The following is a 24,364-nucleotide window of genomic DNA, read 5'->3' as shown; positions in this document are numbered from 1 at the left end:
TTTTTTTATCAGTATTAAAATTTGAAAAATCCTTCATTATTATGCATTCTTCTTGTTGATTTCTTTGTTTGTGGGAATTATTTTTCTTTGTTCAAGTTGTTCCTTTCTTTATTCTGATGGAGAGAAGTTATAAAATGTGAATCATAGGTTAAGTATCAAAACTGACTAACCACTTTTTTTAATTTACCCAACTTCAAAGTGTAGTTTTAAATGAAGATTAAGTCCAGAGGGATTAAGAGAGTCTGTGAAAGATTCATTAATTTTTTTTTAGTAGACTAGCTGCAGTACCCAGCGTTGCTCTCAATGAACACAGAGAGATATATTGTCCGCGAGTTAAAGCAAAATGACGGTGCGGTGGACATAGAGAAATGACACAATTACTGTTTGTATGTCCATGGCCTATGATTTTCTGTTTACCCATGGCGATCGGTTGAACGGTTTCAAAGTTTATGCGCTGCAGCGCCCTCTAGCAGTGAGTTAACAAAAAAAAAATGTTTAGCAAAAAAATCTTCTCTGTAGGAAAAAACTATGATTTGCCAACTTTTATGGCGATCGGTCAAACTGTGTCGGAGTTTGAAGTCATATATACCAACATCCATACACACACACACACACTCACTCACTCACTCACTCACTCACTCACTCACTCACTCACTCACTCACTCACTCACTCACATACATACACACACACACACACACACACACACACACACACTCATACCAACAAACACACACAAACACACTTTGTTATCAATAAAAATGTTTCCTAATATTTTTAATTTTATGTTGTCAAACTTTTACCAGCTTTAATGAGTTTATGATAATTTTTAGGTAATATATTTTACATTTGGGGGGTGTTTATAATGGACAATGTACTTAGACCATTAATTTAAATTATTTTTATTTTGATTGTCACTTACAGTGGCTCGTTTGGTTATCTTCATGCTATGATCTACTAAGTAGTGTTGTCTACAATGCTTCTTTTTTACTTGGTCACATGTTGTGAACCAATTTGATTATTTTGCGTAAAAGATTTAATGTAACATGTTCTGTCTTTAAAATCAAGCAATAGATCAAAAACCTGGCAGTTTATAATTTAAAAAAAAAATTTGTGATCTGGCTCAGTGTTTTTTTTTTTTTTTTTTTTACAAATATTCTATCAATTTTACAAGACATCAATGGATTTTTATATTTGAGTGTTTGCTTATTCAGATTGGACTTGAGCCAAGAGAACAGACATGCCATTTGTTTGTTGATGATGATGGCTGATCTTCACTTTACAGACACGTGAGGGGACACTGCAGTTTGGTAGGCACTTGCATGGCATATGTCACTCTAATACCCAGATGAAATTATTTTCTTAACAACTGCTGCAATTTTATAAATCATGACATTGTTCACTTTCTTCTCCCCCACTTTCCCTTACATAATGTTGCATGGATGCATCAACTAAGCTCTTTCATACACAGCTGTGTTTGGAACAACAATTCAAGCTTTTCCCGAACTCGGTCTTTGCACAGATATATTGCTTTTGTGATGGATGCCAAAAGCATCACATAGAAAAACTTTGATTGCCTAATTTTTGCCAGGCTAATTTTAAATGTTTTATCCTTAAAGCATATTTTCTGTAGTTTGTGCCTTCAAGTTGAGCACTACCAACACAGAATCCACCAAAAAGGTTCTTTTAAAATAGTGGAGCAATGTGTGCAAAATTTAATCTAGAAGAACAAAAATTTTGCTTTAAGTGTATGAAGAGGGTGTTTGAGGTGATTTTTGGAAATTTCTTGTAGACTATGGCCCTACTCTTGTTTTGAAAATTAAGTGTGAAAAATTTTATCAATCACAGAGTGACACCAGATCTGTAATTTAAAAATGCACCCACAGAGACACTTTTAAGATGGAAATTTTTTTCACCCATAGTGTGTGTGTGTGTTTTTTTTTCTCTTAACATATATAAATCTTTTAGATGCATGTACTAAAAAATCACTGTTAGATAAAAGATGGAATTTTTAACAGTTCATTAGAAATGCCAGCTTTAGTTAAGTCTAAATCATAAAAAAAATTCTGAAAATCATCAGTGGTAAAATATGGACGAATAAGCTCATCAGTTTTATGGAAATTCTTTTTACTACCAAACTAAACAGTTTTAACATGTTAATATATTAATCATGCAGTGAAACAAATAGTTATATTAAACTATAAACTATTGGCTGCATTTCATAGAGTAAGCAATTGTATGACATGTATATTATTATGGTTAGAATTTCATCATAGTTAACACTATGCGGGTTAGCCAATTGCAATTTACGTTTATCTGCATTCTCAATTTGAGCACTTGGTATCTGTCCTAATAGTCACAATCTAACTTTACTGCTTTTTGTTAGATTTATTTAAAAACTACTGCCAAACTTGTTTTAGTTTTCAAATGCCCTCACAAACTATTTAGAAAGCACATGACTCACTTCTGTCTTTCCTGTGTTGACTGTTCCTGCATTATTTTATTGCTTGCTTCTAAGCCTTAAGATTCACACATATATTCTGGCAGCCGAAAAGCATATACAAATATTTGTACTGTCATCTTTCATTAAATTGTCAGGTTCATACCTTAAATGTGAAATATTTTACTTTATAATTATCTTTTCCCAAATTTGTGAAAGAAATTGGCACGAGACAAGATTAGTTTTATGACAATGTCTCGTATAATGGGTTCATTTTTTAACTTGTTGTATGCTCTTCGTGTTGGTATGGAATCATGCATGCATTTTGCAGGCATAAGTAATATAATCTTTATAGACAGTATTTTTACCCTACAGTATTGCAATTTTTTTTTTGTTTGTCATAGTTGTGCTGTTTGTAACTGATCGCTGCGTGTTTCGTGCAATAATCAGCCTTGTGTGTGTATAGGGAGGTGTTAAAAGGTGTTGGAACTATTAAGTGTCCGGGCATTGCAATGCGGTGTCGGCGGTGTAGCTGTGAGGCTGTCTTCTTGTGGTTGCAGTCCCTAGCATAGTCGTCCACAACGGCTCGAACAGTGCCCCGGGAAGCCCGGTCATGGAGAGAAGCCTGCGGGCTCAGCGCACTCTCTCCAAACAGGTGCGCCCCGGCTGGTACTCGACCAGGGGCGCAACAACAGGGGGGGGCAAGGGTATTTTGCCCCCCCTCTGAAACCTTGAAGTGGGGGCAAACGGGGGCAAATAATGTGCTGTGTAATTAATTTTTAGATAATAAAACTTCTTAAATAGCACCATTTTCCACCTTGAAATACAAATTTTCCCGGGGGAGGAACCCCGGACCCCCAGCTTCAATAGGGGGGATCGATGATTCTTTATAAAAAGGTATATTGCCCCCCCCCCCCCCCTTTGGAAATTTAGTTGTTGCGCCCCTGTACTCAACAGCTACGACACTAACTGCCTGGTCAATTTCCTTTTGGTACTTTTTACCTATTAGCTATTAATCAATATAATTCAATTTGAAATCATATATAATAATTCACTCTATAACTAACAGAGTAACTAAATTAACAAGGGACTGCTATACAAACACTTTGAAATGTACTTTTTTTTTAACGGTTAGAGCCCACCGTGTGTTCGTGATATAGACAGTCTCACTCTTAGATTGCAGTGCACGGCTTGGGGCGCGCGCTGTTTCCAAATCTATCTCACATTATGAATTTCGGGAGATGTGCTTCTTTGGAATTCTGAATGCACCAGAAGCATTTTAAGAACTAATATTGGAATTTATATTATTTTATACTATTACGCTTTAAATTTATAATAAATCTCCATTTGTTTACTTTTAACGTACAACAAGAAACCGTTCACACACATTCGTTGGTACAAATTCATACAGTAATTGTAAAGTAAATTTGATAAAAAAATTATTAACCCATAACTTTTAATCACTATCGCTACCGTCAACCAAAATTGACTAAAGATCCTTAATTGCATTGTTTACACTTATGTTTTTTGAAAAATACTCAGATACTTTGAACACACTCTTGCGCTCCCTCCTTCATAGATTACCAATGTAGTAGTCTTTTTGGTGTTCTACCTTCCATAGTTTACATTTATGTAATCCACATAAAGGGGGAAAATAAAATTAAAAATGTGAATAAAATACCTGTTAAAACTGCAGAAAATCTGTAGAATTCACAGGGGGCCATGGAAATTTCCAGGAGTGGCCCTTGCAGTTTGAGAGTTTTAACGCGGGATTAACCAACATGTCATTTTTGGATACAGTGCTTGTACGTCGTATACTGCCCATATTTGGGCCTACATGCATTCAATAAGCAGAAAACTTAAATATATAGCTAGGGATAGTAACAATTAATGCTTTCCAGTTTTTATAAATATTTTGGATTCAACATATTACATTTATTCCGGTGTCAAAAACTGCACACATTCCACTTAAGAGGAAGAGATAGGATTTTATAATCTTACTGTATCTGAAATAATACTGACAAGATTTGTTTTGATCACTGCAAATATGTGGCATGCTCACGTTACATATAATGTTGGTAAATTGTGGATGAGACTACCTGCTGCGGTTCCCCCTCAGGTAGTGCTTGCCTGCTCTTGGTACCGACGGCGGTACGTCCACGTATTTGCGGTGACCTCTTTGTCCTTGTCTGTATGTGTCCTGCCCACCGCTAAAGCCCTCGGCTGTTGGTGGGCATGTGAAAAATATATAAATAAATACTATGTTATATTAATAGTCTTTGTAAATTTCTTAATGTGTGATCTCTGATTCAACGAAGGAAAAATTTTCAATTTCAAACATTTAAATAATAGTGGTAGCATAAAAAAGTGTTGAAACCAATTATTATTTCCTTTACATCTTTCCCCCATGATAAAATCATGTGAACACTTTTTCCAGTTTAACAACATACTAGGACAAAACGTTTGTTATTTTAATTGCTTCTTAACTGAAAGAAGACACTTAGCAAGAATTCAGAACTGTTCACATTGGCTGGGATGATGCACTGTACCGTGATGGAGTCCTAGAATACAGCTTCCTCGTGTGTGTTTTCGCGTGCCAGGCAGAAATTGAAGAAAACGACGAGGACGAAGCCGTGCCGCCAATGACGGTGTGTTCCGTGGCCAGCTCCTGCCACTGCCAGTCGGAGGACGGCGGCGCCTGCCAGGCGGGCGCGGGCGCCCAGGACAAGCCAGTCCCCCGGGAGGAGAGCCAGAAGCCGGCTGCCGTCAAGCAGGATGGCGTGGGCTCGGAGGACAAGGCCCCCCTCCCGTCCAGGGTTAGGGTAAGATGCCTCACTGCTTGCCAAGGCTTGAGCTGTTATTAACAGTGATTCCTTAAAACTAAAGTCCAAGCACGGTGACCTTCGGTAGCACAGCCAGGGCCTTTGAGAGGGAGGGCTCCCGATTGAGTTTAGAGATTTTGTGTTAATTTCTGGGTTTACCTGATAGGATAAAAATTACAAATTTATTGTACATATAACTCATAGTAATGTGATAACATACAGCCAATGTGACGTTTACAGTCTTCAGATTTTTTTTTTTATACTGTAGTTTGAAAAGTTGTACATTAAATAAATGGGGGGTGGGGGACAAAATTATTTGCACTTGGGGCCTTAAGTTACTCTGGATGGTCTTGAGTACAGCAGTGGAGCAGAGTGATCCTGCTGTGGTTTGCCATTGCTGCCACAGTATTGGGGTGAAGGGACAACCCAATATTCAATCAGGAAGTAAAATTTCTCAAAATTGAAAATTTCTCCTACTTGGCCGGAAATCAAACCCAGGAACCAGCCAGGAGTTCTATCCACCAAGTGCATTAGTTTTGGAACAACCTGCATCAGTTGCAACCATAGGCTATTTAACCATTGGGATGAAACTTAACTAACTATCCTTATTATTGTGTATTAGTTTGGCTATATACTTTTCGCGAAAAGATTTCCAGGCAGCTGTCTGTTAAAACTTTGTAGCATTATCTGTGTTACGTGGTTGGATGGCTGGGTTTATTTCAGGTACATGCTTAATGTCGGCAGTCCAATTATACATATCCAGTGCAGAAGCAGAAACGTTCTGAATGGCCAAATAGGGCAATGGCTTCTTTTGTAGATGGCCACCAGTTACAAGGGAACAATCACTAGCACAGGCATACCTTATTGCAGTCTAATGAGAGATCAGGTTATTTCGTGACAAATGCATGTCCCTGTATATTAGTATGAGAACCAAAGTATGTGCTCTTCCATTCACCCTTTTACACGCGATAATGTTTTATAATGGCTACTAGAAGGAGCATATTCCTTTTTTTCATCAGGTAAGTTTGCATCAAGTTAGTGTAGTGTTTCAATTATCCTAAAGCACTTGATTAATTATTAATTGTTTGTTTACTGTCCTAAAAGAAATGAGTTAATATTGCAGACATGCATCTATTTAAGCACAGTATCTTCTCTGTGGTTCTTAGGTAAACAAAATTACTACATTTGAATTTAACTTTATAAAACTATGTTTTTGGTTAAAAAAGTAGAATTTTTGGTTTAAAATTCTTCACGAAATGTATGTAAATTGTGATAATAAGCTCTGTTTTTTTTTTTCAGTTCACATATGTATGAATGACATCTTTATAGGACACTATCATCATTTTTTTTTTACAAAATATTACCCATGAAAATGCTTAGCGCAAGTTGGGTGCTACATTTTTTGCTCATGCCAGAACAAAATTAAGTTCTTATGACAACATCAGCTGTTTCAAAGGGGCTTTTCATAAATAATCAAGCAGTTTTTTCTTGTGGAATTCTGTGGTAATGTATTAGAAGTGGAATTTTAAATGCAACGGTAATCCTACGGACCATGTAAGATGAAACAGTACCCCAACCCACCAGCCTGTAAAAAAAAAAGAGAGAGAAACAAACCATTTGCAAATTTTGTATGATGGCATCACTTTCTTGGGATGTGAAATTAATCGTACCTATCATATAGATTAATATTGATATAAATGCATCTTTTTTGGACTGTTATTGATAGAGACTGGAAAAATTCGCGCTTTGGAGGACCTCTAAGATAGACTCCACCATCCCCTACACACTCGGGCAAATGCCACCTGCTCGTTGGCTACTGACTCGTGACACCTGTCGACTGGGACGCTTGCGATTCAATTCTTTTTCGGTTGAATGTTTTCCATTGGCTCAAAGTCCTTCAGATCTTCAGATAAACTGTGAGCCAATCAGAGAAGCAACATAAAGGAACAGTTATTTGGATTCTGTCATATTGTGAAATGAATCCGCAAATTTTTCCGGTCTCTAGTTGTTGATGCATAATACGGCATGTGTTTCCTCCGTGGCGTTGCAGTCCCACTCGAAAGTGAAGCTGCTGGTTCGGAGCCACGCGATGCGGGAAGAAACGTCGTCGCCGCCGCCGGACCCGGAGGTGCACCACACGGCCCCCCCTCCCCCGCCCGGCAACAGCCTGTCCGTTTCGCGCGGCAACGCCCGCCACAAGCTGCGGCACCAGGGGTCCTCGCAAGGCAGCGTGGACAGCAGCTCGCCGTGCCTGTCGCGAGGTGTGCATTCGTGACGCACTGCGAACTCTGTAGTTTGCACAGTTCTCGTGATTGTTCCCTTGCCGTATTTAATCATGTTTATGCCCTCTTGCCGCACCCCAGGCCAGACCACCCGGCTGGCAAATAAATTGGCCTAGGAGTGGACATACAGGAATAACTTGGGCGCTGAAAATCATATCAGTTCCAGAAAATGTACTGCCACTGTCATCTATTGGTCCTGGATCTGGAAGTTTCAGTGGAAGGAGCTCTGTATTCTCCGGATCAGTAAGCAGACTCCCAATCTACCCTTAAAGGGCGCACATTTGGGAGGGGTGGCAGGCGGGTGCGTTGGCCTTCGGGCCCTCGAAAACATGTCATCTATTGGTTGCTAAAATAGGTAATGTGTCTCTTGACACAATTTATTGTTTTTAGCAAAAATTCTAATTAGCACAATGGCCGCCATCTTCCAACTGCGAGAACAGAATGTACCTTGAAGTTAAAATGTAAATACACAAAAAAAAACAGGTAAAAAGTAAAGCCCAGGGGCTTATTCACTATAAAGTAAGCAAATCATTTGGATCACTTAAGAAGCATGAAGTTATGTAAATCATGATTCTACAAGATAGAGAAAACACAGGAATTCTTCTTGAAAGGAATAAAAGGATGATATCAGAAAATCTAATCATAGTTCTAAATATAAGACAACATAATAAATTGTTAATTAGACCATTTAACAAGTGGGGAGGGCAGTAAACTGGGTTGTTACACCCTTCCTATGATTGGCAAGGACACTCAGAAGTGATAGAAACTTAGCAGTGAGTAACAAGAGAGGCTTTAATAATGACTATAATTTTTCAAATAAGATGATAAATAATCAATGGGTTACAAAGAAGGTTATTGTAATGTTTAGGGAATTTCATTAACTAACCAGTGGAGTGTTCAATACAGTAGGTACTAATAGGACTTTTCACTCAAGTTATAAAATTAGGTATTTGTATATAGTACTGTGATAATGATTCATTTTACCCATTACACTGGCAACACCACAGCAGACCTGCCAACCCTCCCGCTTTAGGCGGGAGACTCCCGATTTTATACCCTTTCTCCCGCCCTCCCGATTTGTCATTCAAATCTCCCGATTTTTGGTTCTGTTATTTTAATAACCTAAATGCCCACAATTGTCGGCTAAAACGCTTGGTTAAGCTTACATCTAAGAAAGAAACGTAGTTATTTACGATATGGTACACGTTCGTCATTGGTGTTTATTAGCCAACCAGAAAAAGGTTTCATTTGTTTTCCAAGATGGCGTGTGTTGTCAACATTGTAAACTGTATTTTTGGTGGTGTTGGTTTGAAATAAAGACGGAGTGGATTAATAATGAGTTTATGATACCACTGTTTACATTCGTGCGCAAATTCGCTTCGGTTTGTCAGCCGGCTATGTGTGAATTGTTTGTTCGTCCCCGAACAAATTCACCTTTGTTCGCGTCTGTGCTCACAGACGAAGTGTAGAGGTAGCATTATAGTACAGTCTTTGAATTTATTCAACGGTGTATTCATAAAAATATTATTTTGCGGAAGCAGTTGCGTGATGAGTATTTTGTATGCGTTGTTTAGTTGTAGGCCTACTCCGCAATATGGATTTAATAGAAATGGTGCTAAGTAAGCCTACAGTGAAGTATCTTACTGTGTACAAGAAGACATTTGGTGACGAATTTCCGTGTATTTTGCAATCGAGGAAAGGTGAACATGCTGCATTTTGTTCTTTGTGTCGTGATTTTTTCATCTCGCATGCCGGAAAGGGCGACATTGTGAAGCATATAAATAAGAAGAAACATGCCGTCAATGCTATGGCATCAAATCAGAAATTAGACGTTTTTCGTGACACAAGTCGGAAAGAAGATAGTGTGACAAAAGCAGAGTGTTTGTTAAAGTATTTTATTTTAGAACACAATTTGCCCATTGCTTGTGCTAATCATGCTGGTTAACTCTTAAAAAAAAAAAATTCAAAATTTATAAAATAAACATCATTCCCCCCCCCAATAAAAAACCTCCCGCTTTTGGACTGGCCAAAGTTGGCAGGTATGCGACAGCTGTGACGTCACTATACAGTAGAACCCTGTTATAACGAATCTGAAGGGAGTAGTTTATATGTTCACTATAGAGGGGAAACTTTATATCTGGGAAAACTTTTATATTGGCAATACATACTCAAAAGCAAAATCTTAACTACACATAGGCCTAAGCCATGAAAAGAACGAATGAAAATACTCAAAGCAACAGTTTTATGAGCAAATGCAGATAATATTTTTAATGAACTACACTTTCTATTACCTAATGGTTCTTGGAAATCGGCGTATTATCCTTTTTTCGGGCATTTAATACTCTGTGACGTTATCGCAGCTTGAGAAAGAAGATTGTTCAGCTTGTTTAATATTGTACTTAATGTGGATGTTGCAATTCCCAGTTCCTTTGCTATTAACACGTGCGGGACAGTGGGGTTGGAGTCTCCCTTTTCAATAATGTCCAGTTTATCTCGCACAGATAATGCCTTACGTTTTTTAACGCGTTTTTCACCTTTTTTATGTACGTATTTCTTATTGAAGCACATTTGCAGCTTAATAACACGTAATTATTTTTACCGTCAAAAGTAAATATACGAAAAATAACGAGTCTGGTGCATCAAAGATTACAACGTATCATTTAGTATCGCAGTTGCTAAAGCTGGAACGAAATTTTCTCACTTTCTATGGAAACATTTTGTCCACAGAGTTCTATCTAGTGGTAGTCTTACGAACCTTACCCGATCAAAATGTCCGAAACGTGAACGATAAAAATGAGACGTAAAAATATTGAATTTGCTGCTATAATGTACATACGTATTTGTGTGGCGGTAATTTATTTATAATTTTGATATTATAATAAATGTACACGTGTTTGCCCATTCTTTAACTATGCAGGGAAAACTATTTTTTATTTTCACCAAACTGATCACCATTTTTGGCTACACGTAGCCTACCGAGGCCACTCGAATACGACTTGTTTATAATATGAACAGTGGACAATCGAGTAGCGTATTGCTGAGGAAAACTTCAATGTGATCCAGAAGAGACGTTTTGTGAAAAAACTTTTAATTATATGAAAATATTTGAGATAAATGTGCATTATGTCGGCAAAATTTGTTCGTGGTACACGGGAAAACGTATCAACATTGACAAAAGTTGTGCACTATATCCAATAAATTAATACATAACCTCAAATCATTTTGCCGGGACTGAGACGGAAATTCACAATAAACGGGAATTCATTATAGGCGGGTTCACTATAAACGGGTTCTACTGTACTTGCCGAGGCAGGATGATTCTGTGGTGGTTTGCCATTGCCTTGTGATGGATGAAGGTGAAAGAGACATCACAAAACACCCAGTCCTGAACCCATGTAGACGGTTTGAAGAATCCCCTCCCAGGCAGGGACTCGAACCCAGGCCCCTTAGCCCACCACCAGACTCGCTAGCCACTAGATCATATAGGCGAACATATTAAATATAAAATTAACATGTAGGAAAAGTTGTGTTTATAAAAAATTATGAACTTGTATTACGTACATTTTAAGGCAAGTTCAGTTTAATCCGGACTGCTCCCATCTATTCAGGATTAACGGAACTATACTGTACGTTGCTATGAGATTTCACTGCAGAATTTTGGGAGACCTTTCAGCTTGTGCAGTTTCAAAGCACGTATGAGATGTGTTGGGACGTGTGTGTATGTGTGTGGTGTGTCAGCAGACAGCAGCACGGAGCAGTACACTGACAGCACTGGCATCGACCTGCACCAGTTCATCTTGGAGACTCTGAACAGGAACTACAAGGACCGCAGCTTGCTGCTCAAGATCGAGCAAGAGCTCGTCAGTCTGGCCAAGGACTCCAAGTATGCTTCCACCGACATTTATATTTATTTATTTATTTATTTATTTATTTATTGCATTTTTTCTTAACGACATACCTTGGCAATGCTGCCAGGTGTACGGATTTGCTGATAATTATTACTGATTTAGATGTCCATTCACGGAATTACGGATACAGAAACAAATTGACATGTCGGAAATATGTTTCTATCAGTGTTTCGTAAAATAAATCTCGGGCATGTAGCTGGTTGGCTGTGGCTACGTACGTGGCGCAATAATTTTGGTGTAATAGTTTGGTTAGATCTAGAGGTGGGCCGATCACCTATTTTGCCGATCATGCCGATGCCGATCATCTGCTGCCGATCTTGCCGATCTTCTGAGCCGATTAGAGCCTTTCAAGTATCTCTGATTACACGATGCTTTTGAAGGATCACTATAAACGGTGAAATATTCCTAGACAAAACTACTTTTCATTGAAATGATTACTTAAAAATCACGACACCATAAATTTCACAGACTAGCGATTATACAGGTAAGCCCAGAAGGTCTTGTTAAGCTTCTCAGACACCAGCGTGCAGCTGGGTTAAGGCCAAGGTCATGTGACGTAACATCTCCTGAGGCTTACTGCGCCTTGGCAGCAGATGGATAAAAATAGTAAACTCCCCATTATTCGTGTTCATTGGGACCCGCCGATGCCCGGATAATTAAAATTCTGTAAAAAAAAAAAAAAAAAAAAATTAAAATAACGGATAATCGGTTAACGGTAAGGGCCGCCTTCGAATTGTTGTCTCGGCTTAAAAAAATACAGCACTGCCTAGCCATTAGTTCACGGTCATTTACAGCCGAATGCCAGCCAGACACGTCACTCGCCAGGCGCCTGCCGTGCGTTGGCGGGCGGAAAGTAACTCAGCAGCACGTGAAACAACATTCAAACAAACGGGAGACGGGAAGCAGAAGTCAGGACATCCCCCTCAAGTTTAAAGAGTGACAAATGTGACAGCTGAAAAGGGGGGGGGGGGGGGGGGGGCGACACAAAGGGTCGGTACAAACAGCGTTGCAGAGTTTGGCGGCCCACGCGATGGCTTGCAGTGTTTGCCGGCCGCCGGCCCACGTGACGTTAATTTTAAGCGCTGACAATTTTAGCTTCTCTTTTTTTCTGCACTTTTAAATCGTCCCGGATTATCCAATTCCCGTATTAGCGCGTCACAGATTAACGAGGTTCTACTGTGGGAAACAAAACTCTTCATCAACCAGGTTTTTATACAAAAGAAAGTTAAGCTCTATTTCCCGCTAAACAGTATAAGAATATTAATTTTGCTAAACAAAACTTTCAATAGGCCATATTTAGCGAGAAAAAACTAAATAGATGAATTCCCGAAGAGTAGTTGTTTACTAACCACGAGACTACTAGCGCCATTAACCCGTACGAATTCCGTCACGCGACGCGCGTCACTCTAATCTCTGGCGTCACATAACCAACCTAAACAACAGTCGCCATTCGCCATTCCGGTAATATTAACCGTAAATGGTAAACAAATACATAGTTTTCAGTTCGTAAATGATAAATAACTTTGCAAATAGTATAATCCAAAATTATTTTACCGTAAGTACCGTAAATATACGTGGAAATTGATACATAGGTATGTAACTGTTCAATGTTTATAATACTTACGGTATTTGTTTACTTTATTGGTATATTTTTTTCGTGTGTGGTTAGTTTTAAATTATTAAATCCTATTATTTTTCGATGACTAATCAAATTTTCTTCCCGAAAAGTACTGTAAACAAACATGGAAAGTTGTTAGGTATAGGTAATTATTCAATGTTATAAGTTTGCAGTAGGAGACCAATGATCGGCTCAAATAATCGGCTACGTTTTGCCGATCATTATGATCGGCAAAATTAACAAAATCGGCCGATTATTACGATCGGGGATCGGCATCGGCCCAGCTCTAGTTAGATCCATTTCAGCTTACTAATTGTGCTATGAAAACAAATTTACCCCCAAGTAAGTTCAAGAATACCAGCATGGAATTTGCATTATCAAATAACAATTAGAAAGCAGGCCTTTTATAAGTACTGAACATAAATATAAATCCTGAAACTTATTTTAGATTTTTTTAAATTTAAGTTTTTTTAACTTGCTTAATTTTTAAATTATTTATTGAACTATATGAGCATGTTAATTATTTTGTACAGTCTTGTGTTTTTTTGTAAATGTTATTGAGTTTGTTTTCGGTGTGTTTTATTGTTGTTGCCTTAATATGATTACTGATCGATGTGGCTGCAAGTTGGTAGCACTTCCTTGGATTGAGGTGGTCTGCACAGTAGCAGGATGGCTCACTGGATTCACACTACAGACAGAAGGCCTGTGTTCGAATCCCAGTCTGGTCAGCCTGATTTTGGAGTTATGTACATTGTTCTCCGCAATCACTCCAGGCAAATAGGCTTTGCTGTAGCTGTGCTGATACACAGTTTTTGCTGCTGTACCAATATTGCTATTGCAGATATGCCAATGTTTTGCATATAGAGAATAAATGTACTATTGATAAAATAAAGTTTGGAAATAACTAGTGGTGCACCGATATGACTTTACCGATTACCGATTCAATTACCGATTATGAGAGCAATAATCGGCAGATACCGATTCAGTTACTGATTATAATGAAAAATTTTTTAAGTGTAATAATGCACACAAAAAAATTTTTATTCCCATGTGAATTTAATAACAAGATCAGGTAAAATTGAGAATACAGTTATAATAACAGTATAAAAATATATAAAATACACTATTAAGTCATTGCAAAGTGTAAATTAAATTAACTTCTATTTATATTTGTTATTGTAAACAACTTGAACTACAGTCTAATAATTGTAATTTACAATGGGTAAGTTTTTGTTGAGGAAAACTAGCATTATTATCGACTATCACATAATGTTGCATCGAGAAATTACCGTTTAACAATGTAAACATGTTGCTATATTTTGTTCACTTGAGTTTATAGAAAAATGTTTCCACACTTCACTTTTTTTCTCCCTAGTCGCCATCTCACTATAATTATATAAAAATGACTCAAAACCAATTCTAGCACATGTGGTTTTATTAATGTTGACTGGATGTATAAAATTATAAATACTTTTTCACTTTTCACGTCACATACAAATAACACAACAACGGATGGTCTCTTTTGGTGTTTGCTTCTCTCTCCCGTGAAAGAAAAATGCAAGAGAATGCAGCCTGTTTTGTTTTCACCTTTTTAGTCGACCATGCACTTTTTGTCTGTGAGATGAGAAAATTAACTGAAGTATTGATAAATCTTAAGTGACAGAGATATATCTATATAATTAAATTATACATGTGCATTTGTACTAGACAAACTGCAAAGTGTAAATATAAGATAAGTCATGTCACTAAAAGTTTACAAGACTGTTGAACATTGAAATGGTAAATTAGCAACAAAAAAAAATAGCATCAGTAGCAAGATAATAATTATTTCCGGTCTATTTGCATTACGATATATGAATCACTAGCATGTCAATGAAAATACTATTTGTTTACTCATGTTAGCAAATACTTTAGTTTTACAGATTGACAGTGTATCTATTAAGAAAAAAAAGTCATCCCAAATTTTTTGGCTTAAGAAGTGATTTAAATGCATTAAAATGTTTACATGTACAGATAAGCAGACTTGCCAACTTGTACGATTTTCCCGTACAATGTACGGAAAACGATTTACTTGTACGGTTTACGGGGACGTATGGAAATCTTCCGGATTTTTTGCATTTTGTAGTGTATGTTGGTGAAAAGTGAAACGTTAGTTGCTCCCGCTCATGTGTCATGTTTAGGCTTACTGGCAATTATTATTATTTTTTTTTTTTTGTGATTTACTGTTAGTCACGCCGTACCCTTTTTGCCGTCAACCAATACAAATATTTTCACAAATAGAAAATATACTGGTAAGTTTTGGATAATTAACGTACTACGAATGCGTTTGTGTGGCCGTCTTTTGTTTAGATAGCTGTATGCAGCGACAGTTGCGCGCGCACAGGTCAGTGTAAACAACATGGCGTCTCGCAGCGCGTGCCTTTGTTGATCGTTAAGGTTTTATATGGATATACTTTGCCAACTCACGTAGAAAGTTCTTTTGTGCAGTGGATCTAAATCTGGTTTACATTTTTGTGCTCACACTTTCGCTCTCCGCCCGCGAAGATTTAATTTCCTTCATGTAATAATATTGTTGATAGTTGACGACGCTTCAGGTGGAAAATGCCTCCAAAGTTGAAAAAACAGTATATGCAAGTTTTCCTTGACGTTTACGTCAAGATTTTCCGTTTCTGATTAAATCTGGAAAATGAATAAACTTCGCGTTTTGTTCGATTTGTAGGTGTGACATAAATATCGGACATGGTGGCAGAAGTGATATAAATGCTCACTTAAAATGTGCAAAACATGTTTCGAATATTATGAGTAAGGAGACGAGTTCAAAATTTCTTGACTACTTTGCTAGGAATGAAAAATCTGACAGTGCTGTGATAAATGCTGAATGTCTTTTCACAAGTTTTCTTGTGGAACATAACATTCCGTTAAGTGTTTCTGACCATGCCGGCCCACTCTTTAGGAAAATGTTCCCAAATTCTGAGACCGCCAAGAGATACGGTTGTGGTAGAACTAAGTCGACGGCTATTATGCAAGAAATGGCTGCATCTGCCACCGAGGATATTATTTCTTTGTTGCAGTCTGTACCATTTTCGATAGCAACAGACGGCAGTAATGATTAAAATTCTAAATTATATCCTTTGGTAATTACATTTTACGATGAACATTTGAAGTCTGTAGTGTCGAAATTGATTTCGTTGCCAGTTTTAAAGAGGGATGCCACTGGCCGAAATATTGGCAACCTAGTAATTTCAGAATTGGAACATTTGAATATCCCTTTAACACACTTACTTGCATTTTCTGCAGATAATGCTCCAGTTATGCTGGGAAGCAAAAATGGTGCAGCTTCTGTGTTAAGGGAAAAACAAGAAGCGCTTATTGTAGTTGGGTGTCCCTGTCATCTGATTAATTTGGCAGCGGAGAAGGCAGCTGCTGGCCTCCCTTGTAATGTCCATGACATTTTGATAGATGTCTACTACTATCTTGAAAAAAGTTCAAAAAGAAAAGAAAAACTGCAGAAATTTCAGACGTTGCATAACAAAGAAGCACGAAAGATTCTTAAACACGTGTGCACTAGGTGGTTGTCTCTTGGAAAAGGTCTTCTTCGTTTTGTGGTTCAGTGGGATCCTTTATTAAGTGTTTTTAAAGATGAGGTTACTGTTCAGAAGAGTGATTCATCTCTTCAAACATATAAAATACCTAAACAAAGTACTAGTGCTGCACCCAAAATCCCCACGTCTTCAACACAAGTTTCGCCATTTCTAGTTGCCACTTCCAGCAAAACAGTAGGTCTATGCAGTTCTGATGTAAGGAAGCCTGATAATGAGAAGGAAATTAAGTCCAAATCAACTGAAGCTTCAAGATCAAAATCTGGCCTGTGTGCAAAAAAACGTGAAACACAAGACATTTCGACTTCATTTGGAAAGAAAAGAAAGTTGAATTCAGACAAGGAAAGTTTGACTCATTCTTCACCAGGTAATGCTAAGCAGAGCTTAAAAAACATAAATTCAAATATCACAAGGGAAGAAAAAATATTTATGTTTTTATCCTCACCATTGAACAAAGCCATATGTTATTTTTTGCTTCATGTGACACCTTCTTTTGATAAAGTAAATGTCATTTTGCAGTCAGCGACTCCTCAAATACATGTTGTCAGGAAATTACTTTGTGGACTTCTTCAAGAACTCTTATCCAAATTTGTCAAACCAGTAGCAATCAAGAACAAACAATTTCATGAAGTGAAGTATCACTTGCCTGGAAACCAGCTAGAAAATTCAGAAATAGTAGTTGGTTGTCAAACTTCAAGGGTTGTTGACATGTTGAGTGAAGCTGACAAAATAGTTTTTTTCACTTCAGTTAAAAAGTATTTGATAATTGCCTGTGACTATATGTTACATAAGTTTCCTCTAAACGAAGAAGTGTTGCAAAAAGCAGAAGTTGTAGATGTTGACAGGATTGAAAGGGCTTCATTTTCTGACATAAAATTTTTCCTGGAAAAATTTTCTTTTATATTGCCTGTAAAAGAAAATGAGAGTAATGAATGTGCAATTGACGAGCTACAAAAACAATTTATTTCACTTCAGCTAGAAGATGTATCTTCCATCATAAACAAGGAAGACAGAATTGATGCAAAGTGGGTTAAATTAAGTTCTGTTGTGGGTGCTGATGGACTGCCAAAATATGACAGATTAGCAAAAGTAATGCTCTCAGTGTTGAGTGTTCCTCACAGCAATGCTGAGTGTGAGCGGGTATTCAGTCTCGTGACCAAGAACAGAACTAAGTTCAGATCTCAGCTTTCAGACAAATCTCTAGAAAGTTTGCTGGTTATGAAATGCAACAAATCAGGTGTTTGTTATGAACAGAAATTTTCTGATGACTTTTTACAGAAAGCGAAGAAAGCTACTGCAGCTTCTCTGAAGAAGCAGTGATTTTATCCAGTTTTTTAAAGTGGTATTGTGAGTGTGTGCTACTTTTATCTTTGAATATATATACTGTATAGAAGTCGCCAGCCCAGGTTAAAATTTCTAATACAGTTTTGAGGTAGTTGGTTAATTCACCGCTGCAATCGCCACCATCTCTAGGGCATCGACTTGTGGTGGTCCCTAGCGGACAAGTGTCTAACTCTTCAAACACCCCTTCCCCCTTCCCCAGAACGACGTTGAGCTGCAGTGAATGATGGATGAGGGGTGCGGGGAATGACAGCGGGCGACAGCGCTGCGCTCTAACGTGTAAATAACAACTAAGACGATACGGGGCGTTACGGCAGCGCACTGCAGCGGTGAAGTTCCCAAGCTGCTCATCATACGATTCTGAAAAACGTAGAGTAAATCCTATCCACTCGCGACTTCTATACAGTATATATATTCAAAGCTTTTATGGACTGTTAGGAAATTTAAAACTCTAAATCATTAAGACGGTGCTCAACAGGTCATGATGTCATAAAAGTTTTGATAACATCTCTATAAGGACATTAGTTTTTACAGATACTTGTTCCAAAACTCCCGCGAGCATTTTACGCACTATTTAAACATTTTTGCTTATTGTACTATTTGAGAATTTTAAAAGTTGGCAAGTCTGGATAAGTTTCCCACACAAACTGTTTTGTTTGACAGTTTCTCAGCAGCAAATTGCACACGATCGAAGATCGCTTTTTACCACCTAACATTATAAGAGTAAAGTAACGAAAAGAGGCACCGACATGTTTCTCAGGCTATTCGTACGTCCATGTTGATTTTCCACTTACAGTAGAATCTCGTTATAAAGTATATCAATAAAGCCTCAACTTTCATACTTAGTAATGAAAGTACTTTATTCTGAAAGTCTATATATATACCTTTAAAATGTAGTATTTTTGAATTTTTAAAAATAAAGTAGTAGGGGATCAAATGTTACATTAGCTTGGAAGCAAATATTTGTAAAACAACAAGAATTAAAAAAAATTACTGAACTTAATACAGTAGCCTTAATTCTAGGCCTACATGTACAAAATTTATATCCGTCGAACACAAAATCACAAATGGGTTAAACAATTTTGCAGATATATACATTTATGGAGATAGAATCCCCTTGTTATCTCCTAGGCGAAGTGTCTTGCGACCAGCAGATAAAGATGACTGTTCGTACAGTTTAATAATATTTTAGCGTTCTTTTATTATTGTTGACAGTGTAGTGGGCACCAAACCAAACGACCGTGACACATCTAATTTTTTCCTGCCTTTGTCAACTTCTTTCAAAATTTCCACATTTTCCTTCAAAGTGAACTGCTTGCGATTCTTTTTATCTTTTTGGCCATCCATTCTGATTAAATTATTCAATCAACAATATTGTTTGCCTCGTGCCCGTCAAACTTTAAACATACCTCTCATCCGTAGATAACCATAGCCCGCACTAATAGCGCGCGTCGCGAGCATGGCTGTGCCAGGCGACATTCCGACCTTAATGGCAACACAAAGCGTGTCGGCCATGTTGTGACACCAAACAGTTCAAAACTTAACCTGCATAAATTAACATTATTGGATTTTCTATTTCGTATATAAGTTAAAATATAATTTTTATTTAACGTTTGTATCTGCGTTAATTAAAACTTTTAAAACATGCTCTTCAAATAACCAAAAGATGGCGCAGATAAAAACAATTGTCTTGAAGAGAGGCGGACAGCAATCAATTGCTTAGATCGTCTCATGCACTAAGTTTGTGATCCATGGAGGAGGAAGAATGGCGTGATATACTGTACTATGATTCTATGAATCATTAAGACATTGTTTGTTTACGTTTTATACTTGTTAACTATTCTTGAAAATTGAAAGTGATAAATATTAATCATAATGTACATTTATATTAAAGGACCCCTGCACAAACACAGTAACAATTATGTAAAATTTCCCTGATAGCTGGAAAAGAATGGTCGTTGTATTGAAAGGTAGGATACGTTTTTAATGTTAAAGTGAAATATTTTTACATTGTTTATGTTGGTGTTTTGAGCGGGAATTTAAAATCATATGTTGAACTGAAAGATACGTTATTCTGAAGTACGTTGTAACGGAATTTCACTGTACACAAATGTTATAAACTGCAGGTGGGAGTTATAAACATCCTAATGATCTAACACTAAGTTATGTGGATGGTTTTTGTGGCTATTTCTAAATGAATTTGTTGTATGCTCATTATTCAAATGTATACAGTTAACGTAAATTTTTGAAGCACTGACTACATAAAAAAAAAATTTCAGTAAAAACAAAGGCAGTGTGAAATAAAAATGTGTATATTAAAAATGTTATTTGAGAGTAAACATTTTGTATGCAGACAATAAAAAACTACTGAACAATTAAAAGAAACCTGTCCATATTCAGTCTATCCATTTTACATCAGAATACTGCTGTCTAATTATTATTTATTTTACAACTTAGTGCTATGCTAATGTAGTTGTGGGTGAGGGAAAGACATGTGGAGGCTGTAGGGAAGCGAAACTTGTGCATATCGCAAAGATGGAGGGTGGTGTGGTCCTTATGAAAGAGTCATTTCTGAACTTGATCTAATGGGTAAATAAGCTTTAAAAGTAGAAATGAGGAGGCCAATTAAACTGAGAATGAGAGATGTAATTAAATTGTGTTGTTCTATTATAAAATAGTGAGTTAAGTTGGTCAGAATCTTGCAATGTAAATAAATAATTCCAAGGACCTAACGGGTTTTAATATGAAAAATATACTTTTTTTTTGCAGGCGTAGTCACCAGAAATTTCCCCAGATGTCATCCTACCAGCGCATGCTGGTCCATCGCGTGGCGGCCTACTTCGGCATGGACCACAACGTCGACCAGACAGGAAACGCAGTGGTCGTGAACAGAACAAAGAGCACCCGGCTCCCAGATGTTCGCTTCCGAGAGTTGATTCGGGATGAGCTGCTCTTCCCGGAGGAACCGAGGAGGTCCATCTTGAAGAGGGACTCCTCATCCTTTGAGGATGGCTGTAACTACAAAGTAAGGACAACTGTTATTTTCCAAACTATGAGTGGACCATGGTTTTCTCTTGAAGTTAAGTTATTACATCGGTAAAAACTTGCAGAGGTGAGATGTATCTAAAGCTTTTAAGTAGTTATGACTATCATTAAAATCCCAATTTTCTCTAAATCTGAAGCTCAAACTTTAATCTCTTAAAATACCTAGAATCTACCACTTGAATCCAAATCTAAGATTCAAGGGTCAAAATAAAACTACATACAAGAAATAAAAATTATTTACTGTGGTGTAAATATATTCAGACTTTTAAATGGTTGTTTTACTCAATTTCCTGAGTAAATATTTATACTGTTTTTTTAGTTGCATGTTTCTATATTCTAAAATACATCTTGAGCGCTAAGAATAAATGTACTAAGAAAAACACAAATAAACTTGAAAACTTGGCCAGCGTTGAATTTTTGATTTTACTTCATTTTTTCTTTTCCCAAATATTTTTACTAGAATTTCAACTCCTTCAAATATACTAAAGTTTCAATGGTCTTCAAGATTTTGAGGATTTGACCGATCCATCCCTACTTTTAATATTTATTTGGTACATTTTTTTTTTTAAATTTTTTTTGCACAAACAGGTTTTTTAAAGCTGACCTGCCATTTTTACGAATTTTTATCTGTTTCCACAAATTTTTAAAGATTAAAACGGCTTGACAGAAGAATGATCACGTTCACTGTTGTTTACAATGGTTGGGCTTATGTGCTTCCTTTTAAATGCATTCCGATAAATATATTTACATTCCTTTCCGCTGGTAATATGCAGACGTCCGACAACACACAACTTCCATTATGTGTGCTGCCATGACACTTCTGAGCTTTTAACTCTACAGACTGGAAACATTTAACACAAGGCATCGTTTCATGTAAGTACTGAAGTTACAGCAATATGTATGGTATTTTTGGTATGTTTAAAGATCAAAACTGTCACTGCATTACTTTTTAATTGTTTGTAGTTTCAGATTTTTCTATGCCATGTTTTTTCAAAGTTGTAGTTATGCAACTTTGTAATGTGTTAATGGTGGAGAAGAAACAAAAGCAATTGCCATCTGGATCTTTGTACTAACATTATTGCTGAAAAAAATGGTAGCAAGAGATAAGATAGTTTGAGGTATTGCAAAATGACATTGTTAGCAGTTCATTCTTTTGCAATTGTTGACAAATGTTACAGGGCATATGAAAAGATCTTTGCTGGCGCAAAAGTATGTACACAAGTTCAGATGAGAAATCAGTGAGTTGCGTAGCAAAAAAAAAAAAAAAATATTTTTTTTTTTGTTGTCATAATTAGACTGCAAAATGACTGATTCAAAGTTGTTACGGGCAAACTTCATTTGTGTGAACAATAGAAGAATCGCTAGTGCTTAATGCCCTGTTTATTTTAGAATGCTAAAATCTTCAGGTGTGACATTCAAACCAGCTGACAATTTTTGGAGTTTGTGGTTTTGAAAGGGGAGGCGGGGGGGGGGGGGGGAAAGCACAGAATCCAGAGAATGATGTTAAATGCATTCCTTCTTTTTGAAATTGCAAATAGCTTTGATTGTATGCATTTATATTTAGTAAACAAAAATACACTTAACACTAAGTAAGCTTAAATTATAATCATAACTTTATCTTATTATAAATTTTTACACTTTCTTCATTTAATATTAATGAAATTTTTTAATAGTTTGGTAGGCAAGTTAAAGGGCTTTTTTTTTACTGGAATTAATTTTTTTAGTGTCTATATTGTTTTTTATTTTGTATTGTTGAAATTTTTGTCTTTTTAAATGTAAATTTATATTAAAAATGTTAAATGATTCTTAAATGCTACCAACAGGATGGAGAAACTGGTCTTATGGGTAGGCATTCCTGTAAAGGGTGTCTTTGTTTAGTTTACCTACAACTTACATATAGTAATCTGAAATTTCACATCAAACTATAGACTATATAGGTTGTGTTTGCATGAGTACCTGGATTATGATTCATCACATTTTTAGCACATAAGAAATGGACAAGAATAATTAGGAATTACTGTTATTGTTTACAACTGTTAGCTTATGACTCTTATTACCCATGTATGCTGTGTGACTTTGTGCTTTTTAAAGCTGTTATAGTAGTGTTACAGGTGGGGAAATACAGGTTTGAAAAGGATAGTCCCAATTTATTAACTGAGTTTATTTATTAACTAATAATCACACTTTTTCCTAAATTACAACAATCTGTCAACAACTGTCCACAAACTAATCACACTTAAGGGGCCCGCCTAGTTAGGGGTGTATCTGTGTTATTGACATGGGATGATAAGTGTGATGCTCTAATGCGGTATCTATCACCTCTTAAGAGCAAGTCTCTGAACTGGTGCACAGTCTTTTCATCGTGCATAGGACTACTATGAAATTTGAGCGGTTACTGTAACATTATAGGGCAGAGAAATTAAGATACAGGTGTAATGCAAGTCCTTTTGAGTGCTTTCAAGAATATGTATTTTATGCCTAAAAATTACTCGTGAAGCACGCCTTTAGATATTTCTTCTACAAATATATTAAAAACTTTATCTGGAAACAAAACAATGTATCAGCCCTCAGCGAATCCTTTAATATTTTTCGTAAGCAGATCCCATTCTTATATTTTGAGCAGTTTACAAATCACGTTTTTCCTGAAGCTCTGCACACCGTATATGGGCCCTTATTAATTCCACTGTTTACTCTTTTCCTGGAGCTCGGTTCGACAGTGGTAATCTCTACTGCTTGTTTCTGACCACACTTCTGGTCCCAACACACTGCTTCGCACTACTTATTTGTTCGCCACATCGCAACACCGTCTCCAATGCTCTGATATTCACCCACGAAGCCCGTCGTTTGTCACATGCTATCGCTCGCAGAGGGAGTTATTCACCCTCTTCACTTCACTCCACTTTACATAAAAAACAGAGCCCAAGTACCTGCTTAGTTTTAACTCTGCCTGTATATATTTTTTTTTTTACTTTTGGTAAAGTCGTGGCTAACAACTGTCTTGTGTTACAATGGTAGAGAAAAATCCAACAGGTTTGCTGATATCGACTTTGGAAAGAAGATTGATGCACATGTGTGGTAACAGTTTTAATAAAATAAAAAAAAAACTCCTCAAACACTGAAAATACATTTTTATATAGTATAAACATTTGGTCTTTGGTTCTTTGTCTACGTATCATGTAGCTGTAATCATTATTTTCAGTGTTAGGTATCTTTATTTTTAGTATTCATTTACTTTTGATTTTGATGGTATTTTGTTGGCAGTCAGGAGTGTTTTTAATGTAGTTTAAAGTGAACATTATCTTATATTTTTA

The 24,364-nt window shown here is 36.8% G+C and overlaps 1 protein-coding gene across 12 annotated transcripts in view; it reads left to right on the top strand.

Moving 5' to 3' along the window:
• LOC134528179 (cAMP-regulated phosphoprotein 21) overlaps window positions 1-24,364 on the top strand; it is a 183,065-nt gene that overhangs the window by 69,715 nt on the left and 88,986 nt on the right. For 10 of the 12 annotated variants that reach the window (XM_063361557.1, XM_063361560.1, XM_063361558.1 and 7 more), the window contains 5 exons: window positions 2,999-3,093; window positions 5,039-5,260; window positions 7,311-7,521; window positions 11,284-11,425; window positions 20,778-21,033. In XM_063361557.1, the coding sequence (XP_063217627.1) occupies window positions 2,999-3,093; window positions 5,039-5,260; window positions 7,311-7,521; window positions 11,284-11,425; window positions 20,778-21,033 (926 nt within the window). Of the gene's footprint in view, window positions 1-1,212; window positions 1,309-2,998; window positions 3,094-5,038; window positions 5,261-7,310; window positions 7,522-11,283; window positions 11,426-20,777; window positions 21,034-24,364 lie in introns of those variants that run through there. The other 2 variants (XM_063361559.1, XM_063361565.1) reach the window with 2 other exon arrangements.

This window comes from Bacillus rossius, chromosome 1, assembly GCF_032445375.1.
Source record: "Bacillus rossius redtenbacheri isolate Brsri chromosome 1, Brsri_v3, whole genome shotgun sequence".
In the NCBI taxonomy this organism is placed as follows: Eukaryota; Metazoa; Arthropoda; class Insecta; order Phasmatodea; family Bacillidae; genus Bacillus; species Bacillus rossius.
This window is presented reverse-complemented; position numbering and strand designations above follow the sequence as displayed.